Source organism: Medicago sativa, chromosome 1, assembly GCF_051527215.1.
Source record: "Medicago sativa cultivar Bolivia chromosome 1, Bolivia_mono, whole genome shotgun sequence".
Classification (NCBI taxonomy): Eukaryota; Viridiplantae; Streptophyta; class Magnoliopsida; order Fabales; family Fabaceae; genus Medicago; species Medicago sativa.
Genome location: NC_140749.1, coordinates 88,898,084 through 88,924,554, shown reverse-complemented (window position 1 = coordinate 88,924,554; position 26,471 = coordinate 88,898,084). Strand labels below are relative to the sequence as shown.

The window sequence follows — 26,471 nt, the reverse complement described above, 5'->3', positions numbered from 1 at the left end:
AAGGATGTTTCACATATAAATAAAAAAGCATAAATGATACGTGATACAAAATGTCACATGAAAAGATAAACGTTGAATACTATATAAGTGGAATGACTCATGTTCATTCATATACCTGTCAAAAAAAATGTAGAAGATTGTTAAAAAAAAAAACCTAATATGTCGAAGATTTTAGGTTCATGTATAATGTAAAAGTAACTTATTTGAATGCTTAAAGTTCAATATAATAATCTCGTACTTCCACACTCTTTATTAATTAAAATAGGAAAAATTTGATCCGATTATATTTTGATGAATCACCAATGTATACCTTTTTTTTTTTATTTTTTTTTATTTTTATAAGAGATGATGTTATATGTCATGCTTACATCTTAAAAAATTCTTAATTTGTAGAATGAGTTTTTTTATTATTTTTTATGTTGATAATCATTTGTATTATTTCTTTGGGAAAAAAGTTTAAATGAGTTGAATTTTAAGACTCATCGAAATTTGAGTAAGTTTCAAGACTTAAAAAACACGTTATAAAAATACTTTACTAATCGTTTGTTAAAGAGATACTCACAATCACATTGACAACGAGCGTTGCGCTCAAAACATTATGAAGGAGTCAACTCAATCCGTTGTATTATTTATTAACATAAGAGAAAATAGAAAAATATTTTCCCTCAAAAAAAAAAGAAAATAGAAAAATATTTTTTTTTTGAGAGAGAAAATAGAAAAATATTTAGTTTATGTAAATTGTGTTATGAACTCATCTTGAATTCTTCTTAAAATTGACTAGTATTGTTACGAACTAGTCATCATGATGAATCATATTTTTTTATTTTGACTAATTTATTAAATATTTTTTCTTCTTTTTTGTTTGAAAAAATATGGATATTCTTATTTATCAATTATCATGTTCTTTTTAAATTCCCTTCTTTTTTTGAAAACATTATCCTTCCTTCAAAGTAAAAATCATAGCAAGAGGAAATTCACACACAAACACAATACAATAAAACTTATACTCCACAAAATACTAACATTTTGACTTTGAGTGAGAGAAAGAAAAAGGATTAAGAAGCTTAAAAAACTAACAAAGTGTCGTTTAGTTCATTCAACTTAACATTAACGTTCTTCCAAAGATTCACCAAAACCAAAACAAAAACAAAACCCTTTTCTCTATCTCTCTCTAAAAAAATTCATTTTCCATTTTCAATTTTATTTAGTTTATTCACCTACTTTACTTTCTCTCTCTAAAACCTCTCTCACAAGCAAAAACAACGCTATTTCTTTTATTTGTTTCACTGTTCCTTCTTGTGAAAAAAATTGCTGAATCTGAACCATACCCATTTACCATCTCCTTGATCTGCATCATTTTCATACTCATACACTTCAGATTCTTTAGTTTTGAAGCTATGAAGGTAACAATGTGAGGTAAAGTTTTCACCTTTTTGCAATGGTGGCTGCCATTTCTGAAAACCCATTAACCTCTTCAAGGTCCGACATCAACAACAACAACAACAACAATGGTGTCTTACCCAGAAGAAAAGGTAGACAAATTTCTTCTAGGTATATGTCTCCTTCACCTTCATCTTCTTCAACAACTACTACAACTACAACAACATCTTCTTCAACAACAACAACAGTGTCTTCTTCTTCATCTTCTTCAAGAAGATTTGCTTCACCACTTTTGTCACGTTCAACAAATTCATCATCTTCAACACCAGTTGCTGTTCCTAAACGTTCTCAATCTGTGGACCGTAGGAGACCTACTAGACCAACAACCCCAGTTCCTGAAGCAACTAAGCTTCTAGTAACTTCTACTAGGAGTTTGTCTGTTTCTTTTCAAGGTGAGGCTTTTTCACTTCCTATTAGTAAAAGTAAAGCCAAAGCCGTCACGCCGGAGCGACGGAGGGTTACTCCTTCTGTTGCTGGAAAAGGAGATCAAGGTGAGAATTCTCGACCCTCGGATCAACATCGATGGCCAGCACGGTCGAGACAGACGAACACGAATAATCACTTGTCAAGGAGTGTGGATTATGGTGGTGGTGGTGGTGGTGGTGAGAAGAAAGTTGTACGTGCATTGCAACAATCAATGGTTATGGAGAGTGGTAGAAGAAGAGATTCTTTTGATGGATTAGGTGGTTTGAGTTTGGATTTAGGGAAAACTACTCAATTGAATGAACATTCTTTGAATTATGATGTTAATGCTTCTGATACTGATAGTGTGTCATCTGGTAGTAATTCAGGAGGAGGACATGATTCTTCTCTTGGTGCTCTTAAGGTTCCGAGAGAGAATCGTGGTATTGTTGTTTCTTCCAAGTTTTGGCAGGAAACTAATAGCCGGTTGCGACGGTTACAAGATCCTGGTTCACCTTTGTCAACTAGTCCTGCTTCAAGGATCAGTGTTCCATCTAAGAATTCTCAATTGAAAAGGTATAATAGTGATGGACCTATGATGTCGCCGAGAACAATGGCTTCTCCTATAAGGGGGAATGCGCGGCCTGCTTCGCCTAGTAAACTTTGGGCATCGGCTGCGTCTTCTCCATCAAGGGGGTTTTCTAGTCCTTCTAAGGTGAGAAGTGCGGTTGCTAGCACCATCAATAGTAATTCTGGCAATTCGCCTTCTATTCTTAGCTTCTCTGCTGATGTGAGGAGAGGAAAGATAGGGGAAGATCGGATATTTGATGCGCATACCTTGAGGCTTCTTTATAATCGGTATGTGCAGTGGCGGTTCGTTAATGCTAGGGCTGATGCTACCTTTATGGTGCAGAAATTGAATGCAGAGGTATGGTTTAATTTGTGTTCTGTCAAACCATGTTCGATATTATAGTTTTTGTTATTTGTTAGTGTCATGAATATCGCAATTGTTATTTTTTTTTCCGCCAGTAATTGTGCATTGCTTCGTTTTTTATAGCGTGCTTTGTGGAATGGTTTAGGTTAGGGGGATGTTGTTTACTGTGCTTGCAAATTGCTATTTTCTGCCCAGGGATTTAACGCCAAACAACATTAGAAATCCTGTGCTAGAAGTTTAGGCTGTAAGCTAAGGTCTCAGGGTGAATGCTGAATTTTGCTATCTGATTTTCAAGGAAATATGCTAGATTTTAGAGTGCAGATTGACAGAGATGATGAAACTCATTTTGCATTTATTGGATTCGTCATCTTAATCTCGAAATATAGATAGTATTTCTCATTATCGTTCCATCTCTTTTAAGTGTTTGGAGATTTCAAAGTTTTCAACCGTTGCAAAGTGTCTTCCTAGTTCCAGATAATGCAGGCTCATCAGTAGATGGTCTAGACTATAAATAATTATCAACAAGGAGTTCTCACAAATTCTAGCCAAATGATTTGTACTAATGTTCAAAATGTTTTCAGAGACCTTATATGATGTCTGTTCTGGTTTGTATTGAGTTAAGAATCTGACCAATGTCACCAAGAAACTATCTTGTTGGCAGTGATCTAATTAGGAAGCTCTATAGTGAAAAGTCTTCATGTAGAAATTTGCAAGTAGCGTTGTGCTGTTGTCCTATATTTGGCTTAAGTGTCTTAGAAACTGTTAGGAACCCAAGAAAAATTGAGAAGAATGAACTTTTTTTTTTGAAAAATAGAGGGAAAAAAAAGAGAATAGGAGAGAAGTCTCTCCTCCAAGGGTTTCCCCTTAACAATAGAGTCACCACCACCACTCTATTCGCAGGAGTTTACAATGCTCAATGATTCCCTCTATCTATGTATCCTTCTACTTATACATGTTATTACTGTAACCATCCTACTAGCTAACTAACTAACTTCTCTATCAACTCTTAACTACTCTAGTTAGTAGTTACCCTTTATTCTATATCCTAACAGAAACAAGTAGGATTTTACAATAAGCCAATTGAATGGAAATGGATGCAAGCTGATAGGAACCTGGTATTTTATTGATTTAGGGAAGAAATCCCCTGACTATACAATATACTGTAGAGCTTCGAGGGTCTGTACATTCGTATGCCAAAAGGGCAAAGGCCCCAACACTATCTCAAATCACAAGAGTCAATGCAGTCTCGGAGTCTCTCTAACTATCTCAATCTCAACTGATTGTAACTAACACACTCTAACTCCTTCCAACTAACAAACCTATCATAAACCTTCTATCTATGCGGACAAAGTTATTATATTCAGAGATAAGGAATGTGTTGACTGGCCAGATACTTGAGTATATGCACAGAAAATCAAAGTAGTTGCTGGAAAAGGTTTAAGTTTATCTCAAGTAGAAACCTTTATTCTACAGCTTAACTTAATAACATGTTGACAATGAGTCAGGTGTCCATCAAAGTTGTCCCGATTTAAGCTTTTTTACAATACTTTATAGGCTGTGGAGTTCTACTGGTCTTCTTAGTGATATTCAATGATTAAATGCTTTTATGGTTTTTCACTATGCTGACAATGTTATCAAGTGTTTACTCCTGTGTCACAGAATAATGTACTTCGATAATAATACTTACACATGGTAATGTACTATACGCTAAAGCTAAACTAAATGATTTTATTGTGCCAGACACATTTGTGGAATGCATGGGTAACAATCTCAGAGCTTCGGCATTCAGTCATACTTAAAAGAATCAAGCTGGTATTGCTGAGGCAAAAGTTGAAGCTCACTTCCATTTTAAAGGGACAGGTATGATTCAATAGTATTTCGCCAATATTTCAAGCATGTGTTACAAAGGATTCAGTGTTGTTTTTAGATTAGAGTCATAATTGGAAATGCATTTGGATATTTGATCAGTATTAATTATTTTACTATTATTATTTGTCATAATTGAAGTATATTGTTCTCTGTCATAGATTTCGTATTTGGAAGAATGGGCCCTTTTAGATAGAGATCACTCCAGTTCTGTACTTGGAGCAACTGAAGCTTTGAGGGCCAGTACTCTCCGTCTTCCGCTTGTTGAAAAAGCAACAGTATGTACCGCAATTTTTGGATACTCCATACTAATTTAAAATAGTCTGTCAAATATTGAACTGTTATTTTTTTATCAGGCCGATGTGCCAAATTTGAAGGATGCTTTGGGGTCCGCAGTTGATGTGATGCAAGCAATGGCATCCTCAATATATTCTCTTTCGTCAAAGGTGAGTTTTTATAAGGTGCATGGTTCTTTTAATTTTGAAGCATCAATGAAGTGTTTAAAATTTATAGTCTGGACTTCTGCTCAAAACTTGGGCATTTCAGTTAGAAGTAATACATTCCTTGATTGGTTAAGATTTTATCAAATCAAGTGAAGCCATTCTACCATTTATTGATTGTTATTATAATCCTTGGAAAAAAGATACTTGGATTTTAAATTCTTCAAAATAAAGCCAAAATTAGCTTGTTAGTTTACCCATTACCCATTTCATTACCCTTTAATAGATCATATTTATTACTTTTTGCTAATATAATGAATAATAAATTAAAGAATTCTTATTTAGATTGATAGTTGTGCAGAATCTTTTGTAAATGCAGAAAATTTAAAATCTTAAAGGATCAAAAGCTCATAATGATGGACACACTATTGTCCACTGTCTTGATGTCATATAAACCAAGTGGTTGGCGTCAAGTGCTTCACGAGCTTTAGTTAAATTCAAATTGATTTGGAGTACCAAGTTTGATCCTTGATTGGAACAATCCTTGGCTAGGCCTAACATACCTCCATGTCAAACTCCAAATTACGAGTCCCCCTTTCCCCCAAGAACTAGATGGTTATGTCAAAAAAAAAAAAAAACTCAACAATAAGATATTAAGTTGAAAATTAATTAAAGATATCTTGGCTAGTAAGCGCATGATATCATTTTTCAAGTAGAACATATTCTTACCTAGACGTGCTTAGCTTTGTCATAGTATATGGTCATAGCATGGGCACATTTAAATTGGCGTCTTATCCTCGTCTTTCTCGTAGGGTTAAGCAACACTTGGGAGTTGTGACATTATTCTAAAAAAATATTATATTGAATAACTGATACACATCTGACCTACCAAATATTTTTTTTGAGGAGTGATATTTGTACAACCAATTGTTGTACAACTTTTGTGACAACCCCTTTTTCTCTCTTCTTATTGGATAAAAAGAATAGAGAGAGAATGAAGAAGAGAGAGAATAAAAACACATGTGAGTATGAGAGAGAGGGTTGTCACAAAAGTTGTCAAAAATTGGTTGTACAAATATCATTTCTCATTTTTTTTAGCTGTGTATAGCGCACCACCCTTGTTCTTGTTTTTTAAGTATTTGATGTGTTGCTAGGTTTCTTGTCAATCTCCACCTCATTTGCTTTTGAGCTCTGAATATTTAGTAGTGTCAATTCACACTACCCAAAGGAATGATCAAAATTCTAATGTAGCATAGTGATTGCATTGTAAAACCTGGATAGATTGTTTAAATTCTTTTGAAATGATTGATGTGTGGTTCCTTGAACTATCCCCTGGATCTGGGCTAAGATGCACAATTTCCCACACATGGTTGTATGTGTGGGTTCATTTCTGCAGCCATCATAGATTTTATTATTTTTATTGTTTTCACCTTCTGTGGTCACCTTTTCAAATATATGATGAAAAGGAGCTGCATTTTTAACAACTCAGCTTGTTAGGTGGGGTCAGTTTTGATGGATCAATCAACACCATTTTGCTGCATTATACAACAACCACCAAAACATTTTCTCACTATATGGACCATTTTACTTTATCAAAAAGCAAATTCAGTAAATCCAACTTATTATTAACTGTACTCGGACTCCCTCCCCATAGGAACCCTTGCTTAATTCTGGAAGAGTTGAAGACAACATTCCTCAAGGCCAAAAGCCAATTGCTTATTTAAAACCTGTTTGGATTGACTAATTTGAGCTTATCTACTGGCATAACCATTTATAACTTACATGAAAATAGTTTGATTCCCTCCCCATAGTGCTTAATTCTGGATGAGTTGAAGACAACATTCCTCAAGGCCAAAATCCAATTGCTTATTTAAAACCTGTTTGGATTGACTAATTTGAGCTTATCTACTGGCATAACCATTTGTGAGACTGTTTGGGAGAGCTTATGAAAATAGGTTATGACATGTCCATACGTTATTTTTAGCTATGTTCATAAGCTCTCCAACATAACTTGTGAAAACAGTTTAAAACTTAAATAAAAATAGTTTTTTTTTTTTTTTTATATAGAAATAGCTTTTACATAAGCACTTATATGATAAGTGCATTAATCAATAATCACTTAATTAAGCTTTTTATACAAACACGTTCTTTTAAGTTTCATACTGGGCCACTCATGGAATGGTTCATGCATAGAGAGAGAGGGGAAGCGGGAGTTGGGTTTGAGATGAGCGAATATTTACACTTCTATTCTATTAGTATATTGAAAACCATTCGTTTGTAGCAGGTGGAAGAAACTAACTGCTTGGTAGCGGAGATCCTAAAGGTAACATCAAAGGAAAGGTTTTTGCTTCAACAATGCAAGGATTTTTTGTCTTCCTTAGCAGCCATGCAGGTAATTAATCATGTTTGTCCGAAGCTTTCTCGTTCTAATTTTGACTATATCGCTGTTCTTATCTAAAAATATTGTGGCAGGTCAAGGATTGTAGCTTAAGAACGCATATGTTACAACTTTCTCGTGCACCAGCTTCTTAACAACAAACACATGTGTAGAATTGATTTTATTTGACCTGACAGCTCTCACTCCTAATGCTAACACACTACTCTCCCAAGCCTTTTATTTAACACAAAAGAAGGTAACAAGAATGGAATGAAATGGAGAGTCAATAGCTGGTTTTTGTTTGCTGGTTTCTGAAACCTAGTGTGGTCTTGAATGTCTTGTGTGTAGTGTATCCCATGTGTCTGAATATTACAGTTTACAAAAGGAAAAAAAAAAAAAAAAACAGCTTTTCTCTCTCACTAGATAGTTAGATTAATTAAGATGTACACAATTACCTTGTCATTTGAGGAAAAGCTGAGTGTCTGTCTGTGTATATATCAATATGTAATCAACTAATTATTGTTTAGTAGGTAGTTTGTTGCCTAGATCTTCATTTGAATCAATGGTGTATTATGCTCTATTAGTTTTAAATATCCATTTCTTTTATTCAACTGAAAAGAAAGTATAGTATAGTTTTCATCATAATCTATTCTAAATGTCTACTATGTTGTGAGATTCCTTGTATGTAAAGCTTTTCTTGACACAATCAAATATCGATATTTAAAATCAGTAAAATACAATGATAGATATTTTTCCCCAACCTAAATACAGTTTAAAATAATGTGTAAATAGATGTGTTACGTGAACTTCATTTGGTGATTAACTTAGATTACAAGCAATATGGTACAACGAATTTAAAGTGAGTGTATGTATTGTCAATGTCACTAAAATCAAACAATTCTAAGAATGAGGATTGTAACGTGCTAGTAAAAGGATCAAAGCCACGAATGTGGTCCAATCTTAGAGGCCCATTTCGTGCTACTTTTGTGGTCCCATAACAGTGCCGTCTTCTTAAGGGCTAGTCCCATTTACAGTCTAAGATTCTGCGGTGGTAACTAAAGAAATCCTCAGGCTGAATCACATGATTCCATAAACTACTATAAACAAATAAGATTAATTATATTTTATAAAATAAGTTATTTAAAGTGTAAATGTGTTAAGTTCGATATTTAATGTAACTTATTGGAATGTGTGCATTGCATTTAATATTTAACTTTTTAATCATTTAAATGCACACAATTTTATAGGAAGTTTCTTCTTTTAGGTTTCTTAACATGTGCCCTAAGGGCACAAGTTAACACTACGCTTAATGTAAAGGATTCTGACTTGAGTGTAAATGTGTAGTAATGTTTTTGGATGTACTAAAACGGAATCAGTAGTAAATTGCTTGCCTGCATTTTTTTTAAAAAGTGGGGCACATGCATTTACAACTTTGGTGAAACAACCCATTCGTGACTACTGGAAAAAGTTAGCATTATTTGATTTGATTCAATGGCAACTCGAAGAGTCAATGCCCGTGACATTATTGTATATATTTCTCATTCTTTGCTATGTCACGTTTAGTCGTAGAATTATCACTATTTTTAGTGAAATTTTCACTTGTATAATCTTCATGGGTATCTACGACTTGACATATGAACATTCACATTAGTAGCTATAGCGAACAAAAGAAGAGAAATTACCACTTGTGAAAAAACAAAATTCTAGCCAACACAAGGGAAAAAGTTTTACCTCTTATGGGTAAATTAAGGTTTAGACTAGGGACTAGATCAGGGTAGTCGAATATTTTCATACATAGTTGTGGTACATGATGAAAGAACCACTCACATGACGCAACCCAAGACCAATTTGAATATAGTGTTGAACACTTTATATTATTATTGGGAAATATTTACAACAATCAAAAGAGGTGAAGATAGTTTTTATTTTTTATTTTTAATATAATGTAAAGATAGGTTGAGTTACCCCTTTGTGACTTGTAAATAATTGACTTCATAGAGAGGCTAGTAAATTTCCTTCAAAAAAAAAGAGAGGCTAGTAAATTGTGATATCATTTTTCAAGCTCATCGTTGTTAGATAATACTGTGTTGTCTTACGTTTTTTTTAAAGAGTGTGCTGTGGCATGTCATGTCCTTTGGTATTGGAGAAATAGATTCTTGCGGTTTTAGACGGGTAAAGCTGCAGGTAGATTCAAAGGTCGCACATACCTTATATTATCTAAAGAGGAATGTAGTGTTTAAGGTTACTAGATTGATGTGGCGGATAATCAAGTGGCTAGAATTGGATTGAGTAGTGAAAGTGTATCACTCTTATTATGAGGCCAACAAATGTGAGGATGCTCTAACTTTGTTTAGCTATGAAAAAGGTTCAAATGTGATTTTATATGAACAATATCCGATTTATATTAGTTTTTTAAATTTTGCTGATTATGTGGGAGTTACAACTCCTTGTTTAATTCAAGTGTAAGGTGCCATTTAGTTTACACCACCAAATAAATTGCCCCAACTTATAAGGTGTTATTTTAGTGGTGTAACAGCTTTTTCATCATAAAATCTGGACAGTTAGAATAAATTTATAATATATCAAAATGACTTATATTGAGGTGGTGTAAGTTGGAGCAATGTATTTGATGGTCCAAACTATACTTTGCCCAAGTGTAATCCTTTTCGGCTTCGAACCTCTAATTATCTCCATTTTTTTTTCTTCATGGTTTACTCTGTTGAACTATAAAAGAAATTATATTCTATTTGTTTGTTCAAATAAATGATATAACTAAAACTAGTCATTTTAGAGGAATATCAACAACAAAATATATTAAAGCATTATAGCTACCAAAACCAAATTCACTGGTTATTGTAGAAAAACAGTATTTTTTTAGAGGATTATAGAAAAATACTTGGTGGTCACAATTATTTACCATTATACTCTGTTCAAGTAATATGTCAAAATACATGTGACCAATAAGATTTCCTCGTTATTATGATTGACTATATATTTCATAAAGTTAGGGAAATTCATTTCAAAATTAAGAATAAATAAAGAAAAAAGGCATGAGATCATAAGAATAGTGTAAGGAGTTGGTTCCTTTGAGTTTGAGAATTAGCATAAACATAAGAACTATCTTCTGTTTCTGTTCTACTTCCCAACGTGGACGACTCCGATTCCTCAGACTCATGTGTCTCCGCACGTTGCTTTTCTGCTTGGTGATATTGATGATGAATTGAATTACTCTCATGATCCACACCTAACAACTGATCAGGGAGTGCGGTCAATGCGCCGCCGTTACCTCTCAGCACTTGTTCAACACCAAGTTGACAGAATTGCCACTTTCCAGTCCATAACAGCCCAACTGCTCCATTTACTGGATTTATAGTTCTCCCAACAGCTTCATACATAAGTGACTGGAACAAACCTGTAATATAGAGTAATTGAATGAATACATGTTATAAATTTCAAAAATATGAAATAAATCATTATAAGTGAGTCCTATATATACATACAAATTAGTTTGATGTATTTGGTTCTTTTGAATCAGATACATCATCAACTTTTGTTTACGTACGCAATTTTCTATGACAATTTTATGACATACATGATCTTTGGTTGGGAGGAACAGGTGAAAGAAAAGACATGAGGGTGGCACGGCCGAAGAACTTGGTGACAAAGACAGTGGCGTTAGCCTGTGCTTGTGGGTTTTGTATCCACGTTAGACAATCTCGTAGCATGCAATCCTCACTGCATCCCTTTCTCAAAACTCGGCAACCGTTGCAACTCATTTTATTATATATCTTCAATTTACTAGATGCATGAATCAACTAGATAGATAAAAATGTAACACTGTATATGGTCTTTATATCTTAAGGATATATATATATGCAGTGCAGGTTTTAGTTAATCATGTGAAGAAAGAAAACTTAATTAAGCATAATATATGGTATTAGTATATATAGGAGTGTGTGGGAATCATGCATCATCAACTCATCAACATTTGTTCATTTTTTAATAATAATATTATAGTGTATATATTCAAACCATGGTTAAGTTACAAATATTGGGTAGGGTCATGTAGTGGGGCAAATCAGGATTCCCAAGAAGTGGGTGCTCAGGGCTGCAACTCAGGTTCTCCGCAAATGTTGGGAATTTTTCCACACTTGACTTGGGGATAATTCCCTTCACATTTATCTCCCACCATCAAATTTTACTTTATTCACTAATTTGGACCACCGTAAATGCATACCAACTTTATTTCTCATGAATTAGTTGTTAATTGTAATTTGGTGTCCTAATCTTTTCTGTCATAAAAAGAAGAGCAAACAAGCATTCGTTGTTGGTGTTTCAAATTTATTATATAGCACCCCACTTTATATTTTGAATGGCATACAATTATTAGAAAGTAAATATTTATTATATACCTGTTGTTGCAAGATTTATAGGAGTATTTTTTTTTCTAGAGGAGATTTATAGGAGTATTTGTTTATCTTCATTTGAACATTTTCCTATATATACGTCTCTGCACATAGCTAGCTAGTAATAGATAGGATTTATTTTATATTTCGATATACAAGATTTAGATCAATCTTTATTAGTTTCCATTCCAACCTTACTCTTATTCTCGTCAATTGATAACTGAGATAAATTCCAATTTATTAAAAATTAAATTACTACAATATTTTACCTACTTCAAGATGAGTTGTAAACAATTAAAGCTCTATGATGACAACTTTACAGTGGAGATATCAATATGCCAAAGTTCAAGTGGAGCGTGAGGTATGATGATTTATTATTATTGTGCTAGCTGCATATATTTATAGGCATAGAAATTACAGTCAGAATTTGGATACGTGGCAATTGCGATATTTATCCATAGGGTCTTGTTAACCGGTTGTCCCGGGGCACTAGTTAAGGAAACAAAAAAGAAAATATTTGCATTGAAAACATTATTATTTACACTTTCTAAACTTTGACTACACAAGTTCCAAGTTACTTGTACTATATTTAGTTTCCTTAACCAGTGTCCGGAGGGCACTAGTTAACATTTTCCTTATCCATAATGGACCACATCTTCGTTCATATGAACAAAGCTATTTCCAATTCCAACAAAATTAATGTTTGTGGAGAATGGGATTCCATTTAGGATAAACTTGTGCATTTGAAACTTTGACGTAATATGCAATGCATTAACTTATATGTAGTTAAAGGTGACTCTACCAAGTGGTATAGTATTAATTTTTTTTTTTTTTGTATATTTAAATTGGAAATCTGGACCCATTATAACCCCAGTAATACTTTTAATTAAGTTTGATTAGGCTCTATACAGTTCAAAATTAGTTTGTGAAATGCAAGGACAATTATTGGTGTATCTTCTTTTTTTATAATCACAGAATCTGTATTCTGTGTCCCTTCAATGCGTTAGGAAGACAGATTAATGAGGTTGGGCCATTTTATCAGAAATAATGTACTGTTTCAAAAAGAAAATCAGGAAGACATAATTTTATAACTAGTCTAGTAGTAAAAAATTTATACACTTTTTATGAGACACGTATATTAGATTTTATTTGTATAAAAATAACAATCAGAAAGAAATAATGTGTTTCAATTTTGCTATCTTCATCACAGTTTTGTCTATAGTAAATAATCTCACTCTCACGGCTTCGATTTAAACATTCACACTCCTTTGTAATAAACGCAAAATCTTGATTTTAGATTTTGGTTTAGCTCCAATGAAGCTGATCAAACACCTTGTGAAAGAAACAAAGTAGTTACAACTGAAGTTAACAGGTAGATTATTAAATGTTACATACCTCAGCAATTACTATTTGATCCATTATTATTAATACTTACTACTAAAAGGTTTATTAAACTTTCTGCCGCGGCACAGTTTCGTGGTCCTAGGACTAGGAGTAGTAACCTTGATTTAATTAATATTACTAGTACTATAGTACTACTATATTGATAAATAATCCACCCTAGAAAAGTTGGTATGTGGTTAATGGGTGCCGGATTGGCAGTAATTATCAATGTTTGTGACGTGAATTTTAAAGCATGATTATGTGGATTTTAGTGGACCAATTTTGTTTCTTTTTGTGTTTGCTAGAAACAGTAAACAAATGGGATAGTTAAATTACAATTTCAGATGCACTCACCTGCATCTTGTCACTGTTCTATTGGTACAGAGCAATTGATTTGTTTTGTTTTTCCCTTTGGTTCACGCTGTTTGTTTTAGTTTTAGAACTAGAAGTCTCATTTTGGATTACACTTACACTGATTCCTCTCTACAATTGCGAAAAATAAACAAAAGAAAATGAATCTACAAAGAATGTCCAGTGACCGTTAAATTAAAGTATATGCAGCACAAACACAAATAAATAGTGTTTGGTCACACACACATAAAAAAAAGCTATTCCTTGATATACTAAATCATTTTATTATCAATTTCTTTTTCATTATTAAAAAAAATATTTTAATGTGTGTGTGCCCAAGCACTGTTCAATTGTGTTTGTGACTATAAAAGAATTTCTCATAAATAATATGTATTTTGATGTGTGTCCAAATCATTAACCATATATATTTGGACACACTTGCATTTCACATAGCAACTCTACATATCTTCCATCTATAGCTTTATTTTTATTTTTGAAATACAAACTATAGCTTTACTTCAAAATGATTCTCTTAAAAAAGCAAAGAGCAATAGTTATAGGCATGGTAGTCAAGATCGCGAGTTGGATCGTCGAATCGCACAATTCTAGGATCCGCAACATTGTTTTGTGCTTGATGTGACAATTTTTTGGTGGGATTGTGTGTGTGCATGGCTTGTTTTTTAGCTTAGGGTAGGATTATGCATTGTTGGAGAGTTTGGGGTACACGGAAAAGAAACGACATGCATGATGCTCCAAGATCACAAGAGAGGGAGATGATTTTACTCATTCATAAACGACGTGAAACTTAACCACTCACACTTCAAATCCAACATGCTTAAATGACTCATTTGCGCTGCGCATCCTCCTTACGCCAGTGCTTGTGCTCGTCCTACCATCTATGACTCTCCCTCGTGAATTCTTGGACACCGAGAGTTAATGCGGCTCACGATCTCTCAGTATTGATTAGCAGAGCTATTTCTTGCTGAAGGGGTAAAAAGAGCTTGTTATTTATTTTTGTTTTAGACTTCTGTATGTTTGTGAGGGAATTGGGTTGTATGACCCTAACACTCTTCCAATCGAATTCATTCTCTTGTATTTTTAAATGTTTAAATAAAGTATAACAAAAAAGCATAACAAAAAAGTATAATAAAATAACATGATAAAAGAAATAATTATTATAATAAAATAATGGGTGCAAACAATGATATATAAATGTAAGATGCAACCAAAACTTGTACGTAGTATCTCAAGTTTGACTACAAGTTTATAGGTTAAGATCATACACATACATGATTACATGTACATAACAAAACAAATTATGAAGTTTTCATCTTTTTATTTTTTTGAGGAAATAAAGTTTTCATCTTAACATTTACTCATTTATTATTAATTCAAATCTTATAACTCGTTACACCATCAGTGTATCACTCGGGTACCAGCAAAATAAATCCCTAATATATGAGTAAAATCATCTCCTTCAGTACTTTTCATTAATCTATTGATAAGTAAACAACTACTTTGATAGGAAAGATGCCAAGGTTTTACTACATGAGTTGCATTCTTCACAATTCTCCTATTTTAAACTATATATACTTTAACTTAATTTAGAAAGAGATAAACCACCAGTTTTGAGGTCCTCTTGACATAAAGAAACTAACCCAAAAAAAGAAAGAAAAGAAACATTAGCAGAAAAGACAAGAAAATGAACCAATAGCTACTTTTAGGAAACTGAATTCCTCCTATTTCTGGATGGTGTAGATTTAACTTCTTCAGGGTTAACAGAGCCGATACTCTCAGATGAATCTGAGCCACTATTTTCTCCATGTCCTCCTTTGCTTGCCCATAGCTTAATGAAAGACTTCTTTGACTTCAACAACCCTTTCATTTTTCCAATAACAGCCTTATCCATGTTTGGTTTAGCATCTCCATCTTTGAAACTGTTTCCAACTCCGTTGCTTTGTCTCAACGATGCAAGTTCCTTTCTTAATGCCTTTAATTCCTCAGCTGTCCCCGCACCATCCGTGTCATATTCCGGATTAGTTGTTCCCGACCTTGAGCTACCGTTGGACCCAATGCTCAGGTCTTTGATTCCTTTAGCTATGTCTGGAGTGCTAGTACCCGATGACGCAGCGGTTCTGACCTGCTCGAAATGTAGTACCTGCACAATTACACGTGTCGGTAGCCTCTCGTTTTGCACTGCATGCAAGGATGCATCAACTGATAGCTTTCTGCAATCCATTAGCTGGCATATACTCTTCTTTTCACCTTTGCTGATACCAGGGTGCTCCTGTAGTGTTTCAAAGCATTTTAGTGTAACGGATAAAATATTATTCGATAATATCCAGAGAATTTAAATTTTAACATACTAAGACACAACAACGTAAAAGCATTCTCTATACTGAATTTAAAATGGACTATGCAAAATGAATCAAAGAATTTATTTTACCTTCAAATATGTGTCAATAGCCCTGTAAAGGCCATCATGAGACGGACGAGAGATGCTAGAAACTAACTCAGCAAGATTAACAAAATCCAACAATGGTAAATTAGGATCCTTCGCAATTTCAGCAAGGTATCCATCTATGAGTTTTGCAACCATCAGCTTAGAGGCATCTGATAAAATCCCCGGCTTTCTTATCCCTTCAAGTTCGCCACCTCCAACCAATTCAATCTCGGAATTGTGATCTTTCATAAGAAACTCCCTTACAATTTTCTGTACTATACCAACATCATACATTGTAATCTCTCCATCTGGTGCTTTAATCAAAATATCGTTTACCGAAGCCTCCTCTAGTTGCTGACCAATTCTCTTTACTAGCACATCTCTGATCTTATCTTCTGATTCTACAAAAATCGCAGCTTTCAATAACTTGACTAAGAACCTACATGAAACACTGCCTTTCTCGGAAGGCAACAACTTCACAATAGTTTCAACTATTAACCGATGCTTTGACACATCCTCACATGGGATCATACCCTTGCTGAAATTTGGCAACTTTCTGTAAGCATAAGCTTTCAAGGCTTCACCAATTACATCATTAGATTGAATTTCCTTGGTTTTGATATTTGTTATAACAGATTTGTACATGTCAACTTCAAGTTCGCATAAATCTTCAACCCACCAGTCTTTTGGCACATTTCGAGTTCTAACTCCATTCTGGTTGGACTCAAAGCCATTTTCTTCCGGAAGCTTTTTTCGGTTATATGTGTAAGACCAGTCAACTTTAGACACATCGACGCATGCCTTGTTTGCTATAGATTCAATGCAACGGTTGACAACCTTTTGCTCCTCATCCAATGGTGACAAAGACTTTGTAGTCTGAAGAAGGATAATGGAATCCTTCCAACTACGAAAAATGCTAGAGCTTAGGAAAACATCAATCTTGAAAAGAAGGTTTCCTTTCTCAATGTTTTCATGCATTCCAAGATACTCTGCTGCACACCTAGTAGCAATCACATTGTAAGCATTGAGGGTAACAGTCATGCCGTAGCAAAACTTAGCACATATCTCAAAGGCACTTGCACCACCAGGAATGTCTGAAATTTGAATTTCGTCGATGTTTTCTTCATTATTGAGGGAGATCAACTTCTGTAAGTGAGAACTCTTTGATATGAGAGGAAACTACAAATAAAAAGATTTGGAGTATCAGTAACATAAAATGAACACTTATAGTTGAATTGATTTAGCTGTTTATTTGTGAATGACATGAAGCAATCTTTCCCAACCCGACAATGAATTTCAAGTAATGGTTGTCCAAACCAGATTTTCCATAAATCTAACCCAATTTAAACTCACTGCACGTGAAACTTACCCATTTAGTTGAGATTTTGACAACTAGGTTAATAACAGTCCTTTCCATTTCTGATCCTTAATAAGGTCATGCATTATGATTCACTTATATATCACAGATGAGTAAACAATTAGTTTATTTATTAGGATTTTTTTTCATTGGGATTTTATCATCACATGGCTTTTCAGCACAGGTTAAGGAACAAAAAAAATAGAAACTATTAAATAGAAAGAAAAAAAATACTTGAAATCCAAAAGGCAAAAGATGATAAATGTAAATTTCATTCCTTTTATTGTGGTGTAAGGGAAATGAACATAAAAACTGAGTTGTATTTATCAACCGTAACTTTGCACAAATTGCTATTAAATTTATTAGGCATTGGTAGAAGGATTTGAGCATACCTTGTGTAAGTAAAACTTTGTATCCCCTATGCTAACAATAATATCTGATGCCAACTCACTTGCAACATACCTGCACATGAAAGGCATCTTGTTAGAACAAACTATCTAAAAAGAGGGTGCATAAAATGAATAACAGACATAAAAAAAAGAGTAGAACCCTAGAATGGTGGCTAGATCAAGAATGACTGAGAAATAAATGCATAGCTATTCTTAATTAAATTTCTTTCCCAATCTTCTATATTTGAAAAGGGATTTGAAACAGTCTAATTGAAAAGTAATAATGGACATTGTGATATATAGTCGCTAACCAATAAAGACAGCTTCAAAGAAAAAATGCAAGTGAATGTTGTTAAGTTCTTTTACATCGGTCGTACAAGAGCATAGTAATATTTTCAACAAATAATGTATAAACACTAGTGTGTTATGATAAATCAGTTAAAAAAAATAGTAATTTAAGCATTGACGGAAAATTGATGGATAAATAGAAGGACAAAATATAAACATAACTAATTTTCAATATGAATGTACAAGTCCTAGTCAGGTCAGCAACAATAACAGTTATCATTCATATTTGACCTACATTTCTCCGCATGTATCTGTGTATCCTTCATTTAGATCAAGCATTATAGTCATGAAGAACATAGAAGGCGGAAACCTTTCAGAAAGATTAATTTTGTCATCGCCAACCAAAAAAAGGAAGACGAAAAAGGAACTGAACAGAAACCATTTTCTTAATCACTAAAAATCACCTAAAAGATTGCATTGCATAAAGTAGAAAACCGGAAATCAAAACTAGTAGGAATTTTTAAAATTTTCAGTTATCACCAATAGTGAAGAAATATTAAAAGAAACTGTTGGGAAAATGAATATCATTCTTATGCAAATTTCTTTATATTAGGAACAAAGGAAAGTTGAAACAGTAACATATCAACAAGTAATTCTCATGACAACAAATTTTTTAGCAAACTAACAATTAAGAATAATGTCTATACTAATAGAAAATGTATAACTGTATAATATTACCTAACATTGTTGTTCCCATCAGTCTGAAATGTATCTGGCTTGGAACCAAGTTTCATAAACTTCATCTTGACAATATAAGATCTACTTTCCTCTAAGAAGATGGTAACTCAAACAAAAAAAGCTTCACTACTACTCAATCTCTGATTCCTAATTCAAACATCCCTACATATAAAACATATCCCAAAAAAGGAATGAGAAGACAACACCAGCTAACACTGAAATGTATATCCAAGTTTCTTGGCTTTAAGAGAGAAAAGAAAAGTTTCTAAAGGCAACAAGGTTAAATACTGAAAAGTATAACGGAATCTTGACAGCAAACAAGGCAGAAGGTTATTATAAAAGATAGAGAAAGATAAGTGGTCTAGATTGGGATTATCCCAATTTTTTAAGCAAAGGTTCTCTTAAATGGTAAGAGACTCTAACAAGAGATTGTTTCCTTGGTCGGCGGCAAAGGCCACGGAGTCCGGGCGCACCGAATCAGCTCAGGGAACATAGCCAACAGAGTACTAACACTAAACAATTCTAAAACCAGAGACACAAATCTGACTCCACCTCACTTTTCTTTATTTCTTTATCCTTCACTATCTGATTACACTGTTTCTTTGTTTTTCTTTTTTAAGATTCATACCATACCACCAACACTTTTAAAAGCTTCAAGTTCCAAATCCAACATGTGTATATCTATCTATCTATCTATCTATATTTATATACTATATCTCTAAATGTTTTATTTTTTTTTTTCAATTATTTTCTTTACCGTTGAAGTTTGAAAACCTGCAACTGAAAACAGCATCTTGGTATGAGTTGAAAAAAACCACCAAAACTGTAGACAACAAGAATCTTTTGCCAAGTATGGAATAAATGAACAAGATCACGAATATGTTAATTAATGAACAATCATACATCAACAAGTTGCAATAATATAAAAACAAAACTCAAACTGAAAATCTGAAGAATCCACCAGAATGTAACAAACAAAAATCTAGTAAAATAATGTTAGGCAAGATCATAACTTTATACTATGTGGTGTTAAAATCTCAACCACACATGTAGAAAAATATGCTTTAGATCCACTACCCAAAATCACTCTCCGTGTAAACACCAACACCACCCAAGACTCAATTTTTTTCCCAACTCATCACAATATAAAAAACTACACGCATAACCCATTTGAGTCATTGTTTAAAAAAACCTAAAAAAATACACATACCCTTTTCAAATTTAGAGATGAAAAGACCATTACTAAGAGAAAAACAAAAAATCACATTAACAGCACAACCATTAAGAAAGTAAAGATCTTACACAAACATGGAGTTTACTAGAAATGCTGAACAGTAGTTGCTATGACAGTGTAATAAAGTTTTAAGCTTTCAGGTAAACCAGAAGAAGGGTGAAGAGAGAACAGCAAAAATATTCCATACACAAAAAACAAAACAGTTAAGAAATGTTTTATAATGGGTGCAGCATTCAACGTTACCACTTTTTTCTTTTGTTGTTGTTGCTTGCTAAGGTACACTTTCCTAATACATTAGTGTCTTTAATTTTAGATGAGAAAGTTTGTACCACAACATTGAATTTCTGGGATGGTATGCACAAAACAAGACACACACACACACAGTTGTTAACAATACATACCACGTTGTTAAGATATGCACGCCAAAACTGACATTTGAGGTTGCTTTTTGATATGCAAATTAAATCAAGGTAATTAATGTCTTGGTTGGTTTGGTTCAGTTGAGATCAAATAAAAGAGAGAAGCATAGGATATAGAATAGACCATAGTATAGTGTATAGTGTGCTGTGTGCTGCAATGCAAACTAGTTACTACTTCTCTTTACCATTTTTTCATTTTCATCATCACTACTCATGTCTTTTTCATAAGTGGACAGTTGGCAAAAGCAATTTTTGCTTTGTATCCCCACAAAATCACAACTAACTATATTAGGATAATTCCATTTCTTTTGATTTCTTTTCAACTATGCCTATAGGTTGTTTTTTAAAGGGGAATTAGTCACTTTAGTCCCTGAATCGGAAGGGATTCGTCACTTTAGTCCCTGAATGCAGATAAATTGCAAAATAGTCCCTGAATGTAGACTTTGTTAGTCAATTTAGTCCCTGAATGCAAACTTCGTTAGTCAATTTAGTCCCTGAATATAGATTCCGTTAGTCACTTTAGTCCCTGAAATTGACCATATAGGGACTGTTTTGCAATTTCTCTTCATTCAGCGATTAAAGTGACGAATCTTCTCCCATTCAGGGACTAAAGTGACTAATTTCCCTTTTTTAAATTATACTTTTGTTCTTTTTGAGTTTTTTTTAGACTTTTTTTTGGTCTTTTCATTAATTTGTTTTTGTTTCATTTTGGTTTTTTAAGTTACACGTGATAGAAAATTTAGTTTTTTCTGTAACTTTTTCATCCGACTCTATCTAATGTTTATCATGTGATCACATTTTTTTTATTAACTGTTTGACTCGTTGAAGAGAATGAAAAAACAGATAGTATTTGATAAATTCAAGTGAAAAAGCCAAAGAAAACACTTAAAAATCTTAAGTTTGAAATTCAAAAATGATCAAAATGAAACAAACAAATTTAAGGATTAAAGCATTAAATATACTTTTGATACTTTACCTTTTACCAAAAATGCGTTTTGGTTCTTTATCTTATTTTGAACATTTTTTTATCTTTTTAAGAAAAATCAAGTTTGTTCTTGTGTTGTCCAAACGTTAGAAGAAAAAAAAAATTAAACTCCCATGGTTTCTAGCTTGTCACACATGTTGTAACAATTTAATCTTTTTTAAAGGCGTCACAACAAATCGTTCTTCTTTAAATGCATCCCAACAAAATCTTCTTCAAACACTTATGTTATTATTTTCATTTTCAGCATTCGTTCCCATTATTCCTAAAAAAACGTCGTTTTTTCCTCTTGTATACCACATGTGTTTGTGTTAAAGCGGTAATTGTCATGTATTAAACTTTTGTTAACTTATGTTATGATTTATGACTAAAGTACTAACACGTGAATCTTTTTTTTTTTTTTTTAAGAAAATGTGAATCTTTTTAAAAAGATAGATAATCAAAATATGTTAGAAATAAAACAAAGGACGAAAATACGTTTTTGGTAAAAGATAAAGGGAAAAGAATACTTTATTTTTAGGAAAAAGTAACATTGTAAATTTTTTTTTAACCCAGAGTGTCTGCCCATGGTTAACAATTTTTTTTATGATAAATTAACAAGTTTTGAATTGATCATTGTAAATTTTATATTCAATTCATCAATATAACATCTAAATTATATTATAATTACGAGTACAATATCCAATCCATCAAAATTAACATAATATTTTTAGTTAAACATTCTTATAGTATATCATTCAATTATCATACACACAAATTTGTAGAAGTGGGCTAAGAAAGAAAGTTTGTCTGACAATGTAAACACTTTTGAAGACGAAACATTCATTTGATACTGAAAAACAAAAGATAAAAGACACCATAAATATTTAAATTAAGTTGAAGAACTCAAATATTTAGTTTTATAATTTTAAATTAAGTTAAAGGACTCAAATATAGTTTTTTGTTGAATATTCATCTGGGAAAATAAACATAAACACCTATTTTCAACATCGGGTTTCCATTAAAATACTTTAGATTTTATTTTTGAAAATACGCTAGTTGTCACGGAAATAAGATACATATCACGAAAATATGATACTTGTTAAGAGCTCAAATTAAAATACTAATTCATTAAATGAAAGATCTCTATGACTTAAGTACCATATTGAACATTTTTATCTATTCAATATGAAACTTGTTACATATATATGTTCTCTTCCTTCAAAAAAAAAAAAACATATATATGTTCTCCACTAAATTGAAAATTCAACACTCGTAAATGATTTGTGTGATATATTCATGATATGTGTATGATAATAATATTTGGATAAATAGGATCGCCGTTTACTTATTTTAAAATAAAGACTCAAAATGGTCTCTAAACTATCATTCTCTCAAACTTTATCATTAAACTATTAAAATCAACTAAAAACTTCCTAAATGATTCCTTCATCCAACTATTTAGTCCTTCAATTTACAAAATTGGTTGTTTATCATAATAATTTAATGACTAAATTGATATATTTTTCTTAGTTTGGGGACTTATAATTTTCTTTTTTTGAAGGATGGGGACTTAAAGTTGATTGTAATAGTTTAAAACTAAATTGGTGAGAGAGTGAGAGAGTGAGAGAGTGAGAGATTAGAAAATAATTTGACTATGTATTCATTTATTTTAGGTTAAAATGTGTAAAGTTAAAAACATGTAATTGTGTCGATGGCATTAAACTTCACCGACGTGTATATTGGATAAAATCCCCAACTTTTTAAAGGAAATCCTTAAACTGTGATGCACTATCACTATGCAAAGATTACTTGAGTTCCATCACACCTTTATCATGATCATGTTGCTAATGATTTGTGTCACTTGAAAGGGTGATAAGTCCCAACGTTACTTAAAAATGTAATAATGCAATCTCTATGCTACCAAGGAAATTGATCCTGTAATTATATAAAACTAAGAGTGTGTTTGAATCGGGGAATATTTTGAGGAAATGTAATGTTATGAGGGAATTCAAATATTTTGAGGTGAATTCCATTGTTTGGATGGGGAAATGTAATGTAATGTTGAAGAAATGTAATGTTACGAGGGAATTCAAATACTTTGAGGTAAATTGCCTAGAATTTTAAATTCTTTAAATTACCTCATCCAAACACACTTTAAGGGTATTGTTAACCGGTATCCCCGGACACTGGTTAAGGAATCTATAAATAGAATTTCTGTCTTGGAAATATAAACTGTCATTTTTTATCGAGTAATAATTACATTACTTTTTAATAAAAACTTACTTTATTTAGTGCTTAACCAATGTCCGGGAGCACCGGTTAACATTCTCCATAAAACAAAGGAAGTGAACCTTTAAATTGTTTAAATTTTAAAGCCAACGGTATTGCAATAACGTTAAAATGTCAGAGAATTATTCAGATTGGATATATAAAAGTAAAAAATGTTGAAAAGTTGAGTCAACAAATTGACATTTTAAACTATAAGAAAACTTTTCAGTGATAATTGATTATTCGTGTACTAATTTGTTGAGTCCAACATCTTAATTTACACTGCTTCAACCTGTTGACAAAAAATGCTAAAAAATCCTTACCCATCCAACATACACATTGAAGCAGATTGTATATCATAGATATTAGAACCACCAAAGAATATATCATATTCCCATTTGAACACATCCCAATAATAGTGCTACATTTCTTTAAACAATAACTTTCACTCATGCACATGTTCAGGTCCCCATTTTTATGCATGTTTTCACTAAAGTCTTGAGAAGGTGCCTAAACTAAACTGATCTTACACATGGTGCTGACTGTATATGGAAATATTCCACACCTTGAAATATTTTTATTTTGGTATATTCCTTCATTAGCACTTGATTCCTTTAACTTTGAGACTAATTAAGCTGGTTCAAATTCAAAGATGGTGTCTAGATAAACTTGTCCAAACACATCGTATGTATTCTTTCTAGTCATATTCCCCTAACAAGGAAGTTAGTCAACGGCTTATACCAAAAAGTGCCCAACATTACCTAATTTTAACCATTAACATCTCAAAAAATATAACCATGTTAAAAGAGTACGTAGTTGTAGAAAAAAGGATGCCTCTATACATGAATTTCAATCGATGCTTTAAAAAATTGGATCAAATTGTCTTATGAACCGAGAATCAATCAGTATGACAATTGGTTTGGTTCCTGATTTTAAATTGTTTGGTTGAATCAAATAGAACGTGTGTGATTCAACTGATTTTTTAATATATTTTTTTACTTTTATGTTTATCTACTAATCATTCAATTCAGCCGTAGTTCAACCGATTGAACTATGTGATTTGAAAATCTCACGGTTCGATATACTTTTATTTGAAAGCATTGACTTTGACCTTAATATTGACTATATTTGCCAAAAGCTATCTCTTTGAGACAGTAATGTTTAGACTAAATAAACTAAAGAATAATATCTTGATTTCTAGCAGTAATGTTTAGAAAATTTCAATCTGCTCTAGTTTTCTGCCCATAGAGAAAGGGATTTGTGGGGTGGAGGGACAGTGTAATCATACTGGAGTGCGAGAATCCAGTAATGGTTTAATGCTACAGATTTTGTGCATAAACCAGTGATATCTTAGCTAGCAAATGGTACTATTGATTCCCTGTTAGACTAATTAAAATAGTCATTGCATTTGGAATTCATCGTGTACAAACTAGCCAGATAGAGAAATTTGTACGGAAATTTAATTGATTTCTATGAGTACCGGAGTTCACATGGCTTACAATTACATGTTTGCACCAATCAGTAAAAAGATTTTAAAAAGAACAATTATAGCACATAATTATAAATGTTAAATAGCATATACTTTATGTATAGAAAAAAATCTTAAGATTTAAATCTCACAATTAAAAACATACGTAAAATAGATTTGGCATTACCTATGTAAAATAGATTTGGCATTACGTTCATCCATTAATTGGAAGAGATTTATAGCATAATATAAATTATAAAAATATACAGTTGTAGTTTTTTTTTTTTTTTTTTAGGGAAATATACACTTGTAGTTGTGGAGTTAAAAGAATGCAAATAGAGTTGAACAACTCGGATTGTTTCAAAATGTTTAAGCATATAGGTCTCTCACATTAAATGATATCATGACTATCATCTTTAAAGTTGATACCGTTGTGAATTCATATAAAACTTACACCAATATTTTGATATATAAAGCAAAATTAGTGATTAAAGTGATTAAACAAGCGCAAACAATAAAATATGACAAAGGAGAAGAAGAAAAAACACAATAATATTTGTTCATCATGTTCGACTCAAATTTGACTTAGGAATGAAAGAGAAAAATCTCATAAATTCACTATCAATGAGTTTCTTACAAAGAGAAACAAATTTTTTACAAGAAATCGGTTTTAACACTAGCAACTCTAATTTCTACTATTTACATGAATATTTTACTTCAAATGTGTTTAAATTGTTTTCCAACCATAGAGTATATCCTTCCTTCTAAAAACCATAGAGTACATTCCTTCCTTCAAAAAACCATAGAGTACATTCTAAAAGTACTGAATTCTTAGCGGTTCAACTCCTAAGAACCCTTTTAGATAAATCCTAGTTTGTCTCACACCTCTCACTCAAAATTGTAATAAAATTGTCGTTTTATAGACCTGACTGCACATGTGTTTGGGCACAAAATTTTGTGCCTGGGCGTGAACTGGCAGAATGACCAGAAAACTGATTTTCAGGTACTTTTCGAAAATTCTCCATCTTGCCTTTAAATCAATAATGATGTCCCTTTAACCATTGACCACCTTATTGTTTGTCTTTCTATATTTTGTAGTCCCGCAAGATTTAACTTTTACCTCTACAAACCTCAAAACTTATTCCGCCTTCCTGAAAATTTTGTGTCAAACTACCTTATGCCTTTTAAGTGGCTTCACCATAACCTCTTCCACCTCCAAAGTGATCATTTCCATTCTCCTCGATATTCACTTGCCTCTAATTACCTTTAGCTTTATGAGGTAATTCCACAAAATATATCATATC

At 32.5% G+C, this 26,471-nt stretch overlaps 3 protein-coding genes across 8 annotated transcripts; 1 reads left to right on the top strand and 2 right to left on the bottom strand.

Annotated features, from left to right (window-relative positions):
• Positions 1-1,285: 1,285 nt before the first annotated feature.
• On the top strand, positions 1,286-8,050 carry QWRF2 (QWRF motif protein (DUF566)). Of its 2 annotated transcripts, none has more exons than XM_085740349.1 (6): positions 1,286-2,770; positions 4,517-4,636; positions 4,804-4,920; positions 4,999-5,088; positions 7,367-7,474; positions 7,555-8,050. In XM_085740349.1, exons 1-6 carry the CDS (start codon positions 1,439-1,441, stop codon positions 7,612-7,614), a joined length of 1,827 nt encoding a protein of 608 aa, XP_085596475.1. In that variant the 5' UTR covers positions 1,286-1,438; the 3' UTR covers positions 7,615-8,050. The 2 variants fall into 2 exon arrangements, with proteins under 2 accessions (XP_085596475.1, XP_085596474.1); XM_085740348.1 differs by having other exon boundaries at positions 7,364-7,474.
• Positions 8,051-10,312: 2,262 nt separating this feature from the next.
• Positions 10,313-11,375, bottom strand: LOC146958838 (LOB domain-containing protein 38-like). Its single transcript, XM_085740347.1, has 2 exons — positions 11,052-11,375; positions 10,313-10,871 (listed from the first exon to the last, which is right to left on the bottom strand). Exons 1-2 carry the CDS (start codon positions 11,233-11,235, stop codon positions 10,516-10,518), a joined length of 540 nt encoding a protein of 179 aa, XP_085596473.1. The 5' UTR covers positions 11,236-11,375; the 3' UTR covers positions 10,313-10,515.
• A 3,681-nt stretch (positions 11,376-15,056) lies between these two features.
• On the bottom strand, positions 15,057-20,697 carry NPY2 (Phototropic-responsive NPH3 family protein). Of its 5 annotated transcripts, XM_085740334.1 has the most exons (6): positions 20,450-20,612; positions 19,572-19,654; positions 18,815-18,976; positions 17,792-17,861; positions 16,046-17,221; positions 15,057-15,886 (listed from the first exon to the last, which is right to left on the bottom strand). In XM_085740334.1, exons 3-6 carry the CDS (start codon positions 18,877-18,879, stop codon positions 15,320-15,322), a joined length of 1,878 nt encoding a protein of 625 aa, XP_085596460.1. In that variant the 5' UTR covers positions 18,880-18,976; positions 19,572-19,654; positions 20,450-20,612; the 3' UTR covers positions 15,057-15,319. The 5 variants fall into 5 exon arrangements, with proteins under 5 accessions (XP_085596460.1, XP_085596458.1, XP_085596461.1 ...); XM_085740332.1 differs by lacking the exon at positions 19,572-19,654 and having other exon boundaries at positions 20,450-20,697; XM_085740335.1 differs by lacking the exon at positions 19,572-19,654 and having other exon boundaries at positions 20,292-20,660.
• Between the last annotated feature and the right edge of the window lie 5,774 nt (positions 20,698-26,471).